Source organism: Harpia harpyja, chromosome 6, assembly GCF_026419915.1.
Source record: "Harpia harpyja isolate bHarHar1 chromosome 6, bHarHar1 primary haplotype, whole genome shotgun sequence".
NCBI lineage: Eukaryota > Metazoa > Chordata > Aves > Accipitriformes > Accipitridae > Harpia > Harpia harpyja.
Genome location: NC_068945.1, coordinates 20,680,572 through 20,693,150, shown reverse-complemented (window position 1 = coordinate 20,693,150; position 12,579 = coordinate 20,680,572). Strand labels below are relative to the sequence as shown.

General features: G+C 48.7%; 1 protein-coding gene across 7 annotated transcripts in view; it reads left to right on the top strand.

The window, feature by feature from the left end:
• The first annotated feature begins 8,630 nt into the window (after nucleotides 1-8,630).
• Nucleotides 8,631-12,579, top strand: part of DGKI (diacylglycerol kinase iota) — a 226,140-nt gene continuing 222,191 nt past the window's right edge. For 2 of the 7 annotated variants that reach the window (XM_052788836.1, XM_052788835.1), the window contains exon 1: nucleotides 8,631-8,868. In XM_052788836.1, the coding sequence (XP_052644796.1) occupies nucleotides 8,678-8,868 (191 nt within the window). In that variant the 5' untranslated portion in view covers nucleotides 8,631-8,677. The remainder of the gene's footprint in view (nucleotides 8,869-12,579) is intronic. The other 5 variants (XM_052788831.1, XM_052788834.1, XM_052788829.1 and 2 more) reach the window with 4 other exon arrangements.

Below are 12,579 nucleotides of genomic sequence, written 5' to 3'. Positions count from 1 at the left end.
GTACAACTTGTTTGCTTTCCTGATGGTTGGAAAAGATCTGGTCCCTTGGCTTTCCCAAGTGCACTGCTATGTGCAATGTGTCCGTCTTCAACATGGCAGAACCCTGGTAATTTAGCACGTTGCTAGAAAGAGAAGGTTAAAAGCAGGGGTGTGGGTTTTTACTGAAGCTGGCTGTCCATTCCCTTTTTTGAGATTAGCAGAGAATTACATCTGTCAATAATGGGTGGAAATTAGGCGAAGGCTGATGGCATTTAATAATGATAATGCCACTTGAGTGCAACTAGGCGATACAGCCACATTAATATTAAATTCTCTCTCTATAAAAGTGGGATCGAGGAAGGCTGATGCTGAAGGGGGCACTAGCTTCAGACTAGCGATACCAGTCTGCTAGAGCATGCTGGAGCTTGATTCGTGTGGGCTAAATAGCCCTCTGGAAGGTAAGGCCTTTCCCCGCACAGACTGTACACTGGGCAACTAATTGCTTAAACTAAACTCTTAAAAGACCTCTTTCTGCTGGCCTCAGCTCCTTCTCTTACCCTGACTCGCCCCTGAGATAGCTCAGGGCTTCTCCAGCAATTCAGAAGCTGCTGTTTTGCCTGTGTGAACAGTCGAGGTTATGCCCTGCAGCCCAGAAGCAGCATCCAGCCAGGGGACAGAGTTGACCTTTGCTACTTTGAGTAGACACAGAAAAGAAAATACCTCATTTCTTCCAGTTTGGGGACTCCGTGGCTCTGCTGGCCATCCAGGGAACTTGGTGATGGATGGCCTAGTGCAGATGTGAAAATTACCCAGTGCGGAGCTGGCTGCACAAATAGTATAGTCGTTCGTATTATAGAATCATAGAATCATTTTGATTGGAAAAGACCTCCAAGATCATAGAGTCCAACCATTAACCATGCCCCCTAAACCATGCCCTGGAGTACCCTGTCCACTCGCTTTTTGAATATCTCCAGGGATGATGACTCAACCACTTCCCTGGGCAGCCCATTCCAATGTTTGACAACCCTCTCAGTAAAAAAATTTTTCCTAATATCTAACCTAAATCTCCCTTGCCTCAACTTGAGGCCATTTCCTCTTGTCCTATCTCCAGCCACCTGACAGAAAAGACCAACACCCACCTCACTACAACCCCCTTTCAGGTAGTTGTAGAGAGCGATCAGGTCTCCCCTCAGCCTCCTCTTTTCTAGACTGAACAGCCCCAGCTCCCTCAGCCGCTCCTCATAAGACTTGTGCTCCAGGCCCCTCACCAACTTGGTTGCTCTCCTCTGGACATGCTCCAGCAGCTCAATGTCTTTCCTGCAGTGAGGGGCCCAAAACTGAACACAGGACTTGAGGTGCGGCCTCACCAGTGCCAAGTACAGGGGAACAACCACCTCCCTGTTCCTGCTGGCCACACTGTTCCTGATACAGGCCAGGATGCGATTGGCCTTCTTGGCCACCTGGGCACACTGCTGGCTCATATCCAGCCGGCTGTCAACCAGCACCCCCAGGTCTTTCTCTGCTGGGCAGCTTTCCAGCCACTCTTCCCCAAGCCTGTAGCGCTGCATGGGGTTGCCGTGACCGAAGTGTAGGACCCGGCACTTGGCCTTGTTGAACTTCATACAATTGGCCTCAGCCCATCGATCCAGCCTGTCCAGATCTCTTTGTAGAGCCTCCCTACCCTCAAGCAGATTATGCCAGTTTTCGGCTTGGAAGGGGACCTCGTATATGAGTACCATGCATCCATACAGTAGCAACCAAGAGCTTATCCTCCGCAGGAAATGCTAGCGATGGAAGTAATAGTTCTAGGTTTACTGAACTGAAAATGGGAGCATGACAGATGGCTTTGGTGCCTCCTTTTCAAGGCCTCTTAAAGAAGGCTGCTTTAGAGGTTGGGCAAGGCAGCGTACCATGAAAATCAGAACACCCTGTCCTGCACTGAATTTGTGGCTGATGCGGATTTTCAGAAATGCCTTGGGTTTGGGCTAAAGAGGTTAAAGTAGCAAAAGAAATAGGTAGTGAAGGGAAAAAAAAACCCAACCTCTCCTAAGCACTACCCTGGTCCTTTTAACCCAAGGATTGTCTTTGCTGCCCACCACCATTCAGTATCAAGAAAAGGAAAATGGAATGAGAGGTTTATTTTTCACCTATCCTGTCTTTTTGGTCTATCTCATCGCACACGCAGCATCCATGCAGTGCTGTAGTGGAACAGCTCTCCCAGACGGAGCCCGGTTCCAGCACCAGAACATACTATCTAACCCTGCCTCGGTCACAGCAGATGATGAAGCAGCTCTTTCTCACAGAATTTGGTTTCTGTACCTGAATGAAGAAGGTCTGTGGTGCTTTCCCTTGGAAGGTGAGGGGAGAAGGGCTTTACTTTGTCCTTGAAGTTCTGCACCCCACTCCTTTGCTCTCATCATTTCAGAGGTTATTGCAGCCACCGCCTTTCTCCTGCTGCTGCTGGGTGCCCCTTTCTGAACAGGCAATTTCACTTGCCAGAACTATTGATCCAGGGCACTTGTTAGCAGCATCAAGCCATACATAACATTTTTAGAGGAAAATCATTAGACTGTGACTGATTGGGGAAGTTACCTTCGGCTTAGTTCTAGCTGAGCTCAGTTCCTCCGAGCATACAAAACACCAACTGGTGATTAACGATTGGTTAAGAATCTCCTTTGGTCTCAGTGTTACCCTTAAAGCATCACACAGCAGGTGATGCTGCAGGGAGTCTGTGATTAAAAAAGAAACCCACATACAGTGGAGAAATGCTGGGTGATGAGCTGTCAGCCTCACTACCTCTCACCCTCCTTTTAAAAGCATGTTACTGTTTGAGTTCAAGGCTAAATTTTGATACTTGTTTCTTAGGCTAATTCCTAGTGCAGGGCAGAAGGAAGGGTGTCCAAATGCAACTTGCAATGCCTCTCGTGGCTTGGTGTGGGTACTAAGTCTTCACCCTTTACTGTTAGCTATTGCTTGTACCTATTTTACCAACAGCACAGACTTCACCACCCCTGCAGGTATCTCATGGTAGATTCATTACTAGTGCTCCCGTTCCTGGTTCGTTTGGAGTTTAGAAGCAGTGAGCAAAAGCTTGCACCTTTGCCATAAATAAAACAATTCTGTAGGAGTCATGTCCTGTAGAGAGAGAGCACTGGATAGGGACTGAGGAAATGAGCTGCTGGGTCTAGTCCTGCTCATGGCATGCTGGTGAATTTGGCTGACCCTTCTCCATGCTTCAGATTCCTGGTCTGCAAAATGGGGCCAGTGGTGGCTTCCTCCTCTCTGTAAAGCACGCTCAGATTAACCAAAGCAAGGGGATCCAGAGGAGGCAGTAATAAGAAAGAAAAAGGTGTTTTGCTTCGTATTGAATGACTAATGCTTGTGTGTCTTGTCTCCCTCCAGTTTGTGCTTCAAAAAGTTGAAATGATTGATTTGATTTCTCATTTTCTTGGTGCTGTCTCTTGTGGGCTTCAAACAGTCCACACAGAAGCCAGGAATGACTTGTTTAACTTTTTATTACTGAATTAATCTTAAGCTGTATTCATATGAGTTCTATACATTGCTATAAAATTACTTTTTTGTGTATCTCCAGTAAGGAGGAAATTACAAGTTCTGGCCCTTATCTTTGCTGTAATACAGCTGAGGAAAGATAACCACTGTAGAGTTAAGTCCATTTCTATTGGGTTGTCTCACTTCCACTGTCTAAAGAAATGCTTAGGTTCTGGTTAGCCCTGTTTTTTAAATCTGTTTGGTAAAAACCTGGGTTTGATCCATGGTATTTGTGAAGGGGCAGCACCCAGGCACTTCCAAGCCAGGATCAGGCCCTTGTCACCTCACTGAACACCGTGGTAACAGGAATCAGAGCATATTTTTAGCTATGGCAGTCTTCGTGCAGAAAGGGCAGCAGTGCTGCAAAATAGCTGAAAAATGGTAAAAAAGATAGAATGTAGCAGAAAGCAGTAACTCACCAGAGAGCTAATCAGAGCAAGGCTGGCAGAGCTGCAGGGAGTAGCGGCTCTGCCCAACAGGATGATCTGCTGACGTGAGGGTGGTCATAGAGTCATAGAATGGTTTGGGTTGGAAGGGATGTTAAAGATCATCTAGTTCCAACCTCTGCCATAGGCAGGGACACCTTCCACTAGACCAGGTTGCTCAAAGCCCCATCCAACCTGGCCTTGAACACTTCCAGGGATGGGGCATCCACAACTTCTCTGGGCAACCTGTTCCAGTCCCTCACCACCCTCACAGTGAAGAACTTCTTCCTTACATCTAACCTAAATCTACCCTCTTTCAGTTTAAAGCCATTACCCCTTGTCCCATCGCTACAAGCCCTTGTAAAAAGTCCCTCTCCAGCTTTCTTGTAGGTCCCCTTCAGGTAGTGGAAGGCTGCCATAAGGTCTCCCTGGAGCCTTTTCTTCTCCAGGCTGAACAACCCCAACTCTCTCAGCTTGTCTTTACAGGAGAGGTGCTCCAGCCCTCTGATAATTTTTGTGGCCCTCCTCTGGACTCGCTCGAACAGGTCCATGTCCTTCTTATGTTGGGGGCCGCAGAGCTGAACGCAGTACTGCAGGTGGGGTCTCACGAGAGGGGAGCAGAGGGGGAGAATCACCTCCCTCGACCTCCTGGTCACACTTCTCTTGATGCAGCCCAGGATACGGTTGGCTTTCTGGGCTGCAAGTGCACATTGCCGGGTCATGTTGAGTTTCTCATCAACCACCACCCCCAAGTCTTTCTCCTCAGGGCTGCTCTCAATCCACTCATTGCCCAGCCTGTATTTGTGCTTGGAATTGCCCCAACCCACATGCAGGACCTTGCACTTGGCTCTGTTGAACTTTGAGATTCGCACGAGCCCACCTCTCAAGCCTGTCAAGGTCCCTCTGGATGGCATCCCTTCCCTTCACCGTGTCAACCGCACCACACAGCTTGGTGTCATTGGCAAACTCGCTGAGGGTGCACTCAATCCCACTGTCCATGTCACTGACAAAGATGTCAAACAGCGCCGGTCCCAATATTGACCTCTGAGGAATGCCACTCATCACTGCTCTCCACTTGGACATCGAGCTGTTGACCGCAACTCTTTCAGTGTGACCATCCGGCCAATTCCTTATCCACTGAGTGGTCCATCTGTCAAATCCATGTCCCTCCAATTTAGAGAAAAGGATGTCGTGTGGGACAGTGTCAAATGCTTTGCACAAGTCCAGGTCGCTCGATGTTAAGCCTCAGCATCCATGAGTTACCCGATGGATAAGCGGTGCTCTACTTGCACTTCAAATGCTGTCCAAAAGTGAATGTTTTTGTGGGCATATGTATCAGCATTGGATCTGGGAAGGGAAGCTGGCTGCTTGTTCAGTCATGTTTAAAAAAAAAAAAAACCAACAAAACTTGAAGGGATGCAAATACATACATACACACGTATATGTGTATAAATATATGTGGTTTTGTATGTTTTCCTGGAGGGTGAATGTTGAGGGTTACCCTGAGGATGAATTGTGTATGACCTTAAGGAATATGGAGCATTTAAACTAGACTGACTTCTCACTGGCTAGCCTGGCACACTGAACAAGTAAGGTTGCCTCACCCCTTTCTTCCCCACTCCCCTTTTTCATATAGCCACCTCTTTTCCATTAGGAATAGGATTTTCAGTCCCTCCCACTCTGAATAAAACTTACTGCAGTGCACACAGCCTGTGCACACTGGAGTGTTCAGAATGGGATTTAACAGGCATGTGAGTAATGGAATAAACCTCCTTCCCTTGGCTTTACTCCAAAAGGCTGAATTCCCTCCTTTCTCTGCATTTCCTCTTTCATTCCCACCATCCACCCTGCTATTCACAGCATGCACTATGGTGAGAATTTTCCACCCAGGAAAAAGAGCTTCCCACCTGCTGAAGTTTGTTAGCTCTCCCGGATGAGCAGGGGAGTCACTGCAGAGTGATGTGAGGTGCTCCTCTTAACCCAACAACCCAACCCTTGGCCGAGTTGCCAGCTTGAGAAATGAGATCCCGGCCATGGGAATTCAGGCTTTTGCCAGCTGATGATCCCAGATACTGGCAAAACCTGCTAAAAATCTATTTTTGTACTCATCTGTTCCCTCCTGATCCAGCAGTATGTCTGCAGCCATCTCTTGGAGCAAACGTGATGCTCTGATGAAGTTTCTGCTGTTGCTGCCTTTCTCAAACCACAGCAATTGACAGCTATGCCGCAGGTGTAATTGTGTAAGCAGGGCTTTCCTTCACCAGCCTCAGATTCTCTCATAATTGCTCATGTTCAGAAAAAGGCATAGGAAGTCAATTTAGCACTTCATGTTGCAAATGAGTCATGCAAATTGCAGCAGTCAGAGGGAAAACAGGTAATCCCGGAGCACAGTATAAATGTGGTCATGTGGGCAAAATGGTTATTGACAAGCAGGGGCTACAATAGGGTTTGTGCTGGAGGAGGAGGACGTGGCTGAGCGGTGTGGATGTTCGCTGGCACGGGGGGGTTAGGAAATTCTGATTTGTTGTTAGGCTTTGCTCCAGATGCTCTGGGGGAGGTGGAGCTATTAGCTGGGGCACAGGCCGCAGAGCTGTTCTCATAGGGACCAAAGGCGAAAAGAATAAAGCTGTGAGATGATGCATGCTGTTCTGCTCTCCAAATGCAAAATTAATTTGCCATTAAAGTATTTTTCGCACACGCCATTGGCATCTTCTCATAGCAACAGACCATACGGTTTTTACCAATGACAAAAGCTTGAAGACACCACTGATGAGAGAGGGGCTTATGGCACTGCTCCTCGTCCTTGAAGCTGGCTGTTGGACTAGGTCTGAACTGGTCTTTGGCAGTTCCACCTCAAAATGGTTTAGTTTCTTTCTGAAAAAAAAAAAAAAAAAAGTTGTCACATGCTCTTAAATTGGATGCTTTCACTAGCAACGTTGGTGGCTAATTTCTCTGGAAGTTCAGCTGGAGACTTTCAAAGTGAGGTCCCAGCTCTCCATGGAAAGGGCATTGATGGATTCAGTAGAGCTCCATGCTGGTTTGCAGATCTCTCTGCATGCAGCTCAGAGCAGGATCCAGCCCTTCTTTTAACGGTTCTGCATAAGAGCTTTAGTTTTGCTTCTAATAAGCCATGTATTACGTTGCTTAATTATGCCTTCTTCTATGTGCTTCGTTAGGAACTAGAAGTACTCTGAGGTTTGGGGGAGAAAATTTATATACATATTGGGGGAAGCATATGTGTGTGTAGATAATATACACATCATTTATGCATAGGGCTAGAATATAATTTTTAAAGTTGGCTAAACTTTTGCATGCTTGAACTGCAGTAAAAAAGATCCACTTTTCATCACCCTTCTCTGCTGCCAGCAAGGGACAGGAAAAGGTTAACTGGCTGGCTTGCAGAGCCTGTCATTGCCAAAGTCGAGGTGAAAGATGTATGTGCTAAGTTTGGAGGGGCTGGATCCTTAAATAGGGGCAAGAATCCAGTGCAGAGCACCTGTTGAGTGCCATAGGTCTGACTGATACCCAAGATTTTGCAACATTTGCACCCTGGTGCATATGGGGAGCAGGGAACTGCCGTTACCTGTTTGACCTTCCATCATGCCGCTGGCTGTGCTGTGGCACAAGGACCACAAAGAAGGGGCAAGGCCACTCGGGGAAGTCACCTGTGGAGAAGGGGTGGTTCTGGAATCTGTTCCTGTGGGGTTTGCCCTCTTGGTGGAGTGTCATTGTTAGTGTTTCTCCTCTTTTTTTTCTTCTCTTTCCATTTTGGATTGCACTGCCTTGCAGAAGTTTTTGGATGCAGAGAACAAAGCACTGGCTGAGCATAATTCCTGCTGTAATTTCTGCATAGCCCCAGACCTTGACCTCTTCCGTACTCTTTAATCGTATTGTCGCTGTCAGCTCATGTGCATTTAAGCACATTTAAGCGCATCAGCCCCACGCTGATGCCTCCCTGGAAAGTTTTCCTTCGTCTCCCCCAGTGAACAAAAGGGAGAGGCGGGGCGCGGTGTGTGTGGGGGACAAGGCGGGAAGACGATTTATTTTACGGTGATGTTCGCATCAAAAGGTATCTCTTCAGAGCGGGGTGCTTTGATTCTGAGCGTACTAAATTGAGGTTGCCTGGGGAAAAAAAAAAAACCAAAACCACGCAGACGCCACTAATGGGTAAACCAGCGTGGGGCTGTCAGACGACCGGGGGCATCGCGGGGTGCTTCGGGGTGCTTGAGCTCGCTCGAGCTCGCTCTCGAAGGTATTTTTACCGTGACGCTATAGGAGGGAGCCGGGAGCAGTCGAGGCCAGAACCGGACCCGCCAGCCCCGGCTCCCCGCGTCCCGACGGTCCCCCTGACGCGTGGGCGGGGGCGTGGCGCGGCAGGGCGTGGCGGCGGCGGCGGAGGGGTGGGGGGGCGTGGCGGCGGGTGCGGCTCGGCGATTGGCGGGCCGGCGGAGGGGCGTGTCGGGGGGGCCGGGCGTGGGCGGCCGGGAGTTTCCCACAATGCCCCGCTGCAGTGCGGCCGCCGATGGATGCTGCGCGGCCGCGCTGCCATTTGCAGCCGCCGCGGCTCCGCCGGCAGCGGCCCCCCGGTCACCGCCGCCGCCCCCCAGCGCCTGCAGCCGCCGGCCGGCCCCCGCCTGCCCCCCCCCCCCCCTCCTCCTCCTCCTCCTCCTCCTCCTCCTCCTCCTCCTCCTCCTCCTCCTCGTCGGTTCCACTGCCCCGCCGCAATGAACCCCCCCGCCGCAGCCGGCGGGGAGGAGACGGGGGCGGCGGGTGGCGGCGGCTGCCGGGGGGCCGAGGGCGGTGGGGAGGCGGCGGGTGCCGCCGGGGTCCCGGAGGAGCCGGGGCTGTCGGCGGCAGACGAGTCCCTGGAGGAGAAGCTGCGGAGCCTCACCTTCAGGAAGCAGGTGTCCTACAGGTGGGTGCCGGGCGGGCGGGGTAGACTCCGGCCGCCCTCGGTGTCCCTCCCGGGGGCATCTCCCGGGCACGGGGTGCCCGCGGGTGGGGAGGCGGCAGGCGGGGTCCGGCGGCGGTGCGGCCGGGCAGCGGCGTGAGGGCAGCACCCTGGAGCCTGAGGGGGCTCTTTCTTTATCCCAAAGCCTAACTGACATCCCCCCTCCCCAGATCGGCGTTCCGTTAAGCCAGCGGGCTGCTCCCAGCCCCGCCGCTGCCGTCGGGTTTGCGGTGCTCCTCCGGCGCGGCCGCGCCAGGGGAGATGGGGAGGGAGACAGTGTACGGGGGTGAACTTCAGAGTTACTCGGAGAGAGTCAGGAATTTGCCCGGCTGCCAGGGGAATAGGTCTGTCCTTACGCTTTGCCCTTTTCAATAAAATCACGGCCGCCCGTGTGCCCGGCGCCTCCAAAAGCTCGCTAAAGGGATCGGAAAAACGCTTCTGGTGGCATCGCTGCTCCCGAGCGGGGTTTCTCCGTGGGAAGTCTCACGGAGCGCGGCTCTCCCCTCTCTGCCCGCTCCCCACCCGTGCCGGCAGACGTTGCGTAAGCCCCAGCGGTTGAAAAGATCGGTGGGCTGCTCTGCCCGACACCCCCACGCGTGGTCGCGGGGCGAGGGCAGGGAGCGGGGTGCCGCATGACATGCTGTAACCAAAGCAGGGTGTTACTTTCACAGCCAGGGTCTTGGATTTTTATGGCTGTGCTTTTATCCCGTGCCTCTGATGTCAAATAAAGGGGTTTCTTCCTTCTGCATAAATACACCTGTACGAAGGGGCTGTTGGTGGGGTTTGTCTGCTTTTCTGTTACCACCCAGGATCTGTTAATGGGCAGCAGCTGCTGAAAGTGATTGCTGTCTGAGAAGCTTCATGCCAAAAAGTTCTCGAGTCTTACCTAATTCTGGCTGCTTTCTGGCTGCAAAGCCCCAGCAGAGGCAGCACACCATCAGTAACGAGTATTTTAGCGTGCTTAGGGATGAGCCCTCTTAACTGGGAGGACAGAAAATACAGAGCTGCTACTTATTTTGTCTCTGCAAGGGAAGAGTGCCTCTGGGTCTAGGTAAGTTAGCTGAAGAATCTCCCCTAATGTGGATATGCTTCTTTCTTATGTGCTGTCAATTTACATCTGAGATAGCTTAGTAATGGTTTGAGTCTCTGCATGTGGTAGGGCTTAAATATGATGTAATTAAACACTCTTCATAGCTGAAGTTTTATATAATAGTTCATGTATGCAGAGAGACTTCCCTGTTAGGGCTGATGGTCTCACTGGTGAGTGTGAAGTTTGGGATGATTCATACTAGACTCAGTAAGGTGAGTGATGTGAAAAGGAAAACTTACTGGACACCTAAAGAGCATTACATCAGTCATTTCTCGGTATTTTTGCATCTCTACCCTGACAGTTTTCCTAGCGCATGCCGTTTAGGGGCAAGTTGTCTACTGCAGGTAAAGGCAGATTCTGTAGGTGGGCTGTTGATGTAGTTGCTAATGAGACAGGTTTGCTAATGTGTCTGCTCTTGGTACAGAAGGCATGGTGTTTGCAATAAATCTTGGAGGTGCTCTATTCAGATTCTAAATTTTCTTTTTTATTTCATTAAATTTGGCATCTACCCCTCCCTTTTTTTGGGGGGGGGGGGATATTAAAATCTGTTTATAATGTCCTGTTATTTAGATTATCTAGAAGTGTGTTAAAGATATGGGTATTCTTGAAGTTTTCTGCATGGTCGATATTTGTAAGGGTTTTGTAATAAACACTCGTAGGAGGAAATGCAGGGTTTGGTTTTTTTTTCCTCTTCTTTCTCCTGCCTCTCCTCTCCTCCATCTAGGCAAGTGTAGAACAAGTCCTGAAGCTTCAGATATAAAAGCCTTTTCCTAAGCATCTCTTGATGCATATTACTCATTCTACTTGACTTAGGATATGTGTGAGGAAGTGCATTTTCTCTGCATCCTTGGATTTCCACACCTTTTCTTCTTTTGGAGCTGGTTTCCTACAAATAATGTGCACTCTTTCATTTATCCACAATGAGAATAATCTGAGTAGGTAGAAGAGTAGAAAACTTCCACAAAAGACCTCCACTGAGCTCTCCACACCCTGCACTCCCAGACTCCTTAAATTGCTACCATTTCTCTCAGTAAATTATGGTGCTGAAACACATTTGTAAATGTAAATGACTATATTATGTACAGGAAAATCTATTTATGTTGGCACTTGGACTCCCTTATCCACTGGTACAATAGAAATTATTCAAGGCTTCATAGAGACTTTCAAACAGCTCATTTAGGATTCTCTATGCAGGGGCATTACACTGACATACACCCATATATCTGTATTTATACATGCAGAAAAAACCAACAGTTGGAACTTGCTTAAAATAATAAAGATTCATGAAAATGCACGTTAAAAAAATCTGTTGGTGGCAATTGAAGGAATGAAATGGGTGGCTGGAAGAGGTCAAGGTATTGTCACAAGGGAAAAAAGGAAGAAGAAAAATATTTCCTGTACCAATTTTATGTTAATCATTCCCTATTATGAAACTATATTTACCTGAGCCTGGCTTAAAGTCCTATCTTTTTCCCCCCCTTTTTTTTTGTTGCTAAACAGCAACTGCTTTCATTGTAACGCAGATCTATTTAGCTAATGCCATAGTTGTTGCATACAAATAACTTGTTAGTTTCTCTAGAATTGTACCAAAACCATGAGTAACATAGTTCAGAAAACAAGCCAGTGGCTTACAATGCAGAAACTGCTCTATTACATACATAATGATTTTGTGTAGTAAATACCAGTGTAGGCATGTTTGTCCCCCATATTGAACCATCAGGAGGAAAAACTGGCTTTAAATAACACAGGTGTGCCTCATAGGGAGCTCAAACTCCCTTGACCTTGCCGTGTTCCCTGCCATACCCACCTTGCACCTGACATTCATCAAGCTCATTGTCTGTACCAAAAGCTCATCATTCTGTTAAGAGTAGATGTTTGCTTGCTGGTTTTTTCCTAGGGATATGCTGTAATTATGTATATATACACAGTGGGGATATGCCACTTATCTGTGCTTGTGCGTGAGCTAATGGGTTTAAAGTGTGCCTGTTTCTGTGTGTGTGTGCTGCCAACACACATCCCTTAAGTGGATCTTAATTTGCAGACAGGGTGCCTGATGTGATAGGGGTGCTGCTGCCGGAGCTCAGCCGGGGGGTACAGGCCTGGTGAGGGAAGGAAGGAGGGGTGGTCTGCAATCAGATTTGTCGATCCCTTGATGAGGGGTATGTTGCACAGCTGGTCCCTGTGCAGAGTGAATGAAAGCTCGGAGAAATGGTCTCCCTTTTCAGCCTCATGCACTTAAATGAAGCCAACTGACTTAATAGTTGGATGCTAACATCAGAATGCCAACAGCTAAGCAGTAATTTTTAGGGCTAATTTTTTACCCTACAAATATGGAATTAAGTATCTTAAAAGTGTTTTGGCTTTTCTGCTTAAAACCTGAACTATGGGCTCACAAAATGAAATTTTTTTTTTTTCATAAACTGATAGAACCAGAAGGTCAGTTTCCCACCCCACTGTGAAGAAATTGGCAAATGAAAAAAGTGAATTAAATATGTACCCCTGTCAGAGACAAATGCTCTTTACAGATTGGTTCTTGGAGTAGTATTTACCCCTACATTTCTAGACCCGGCAGAATATTTACAAGA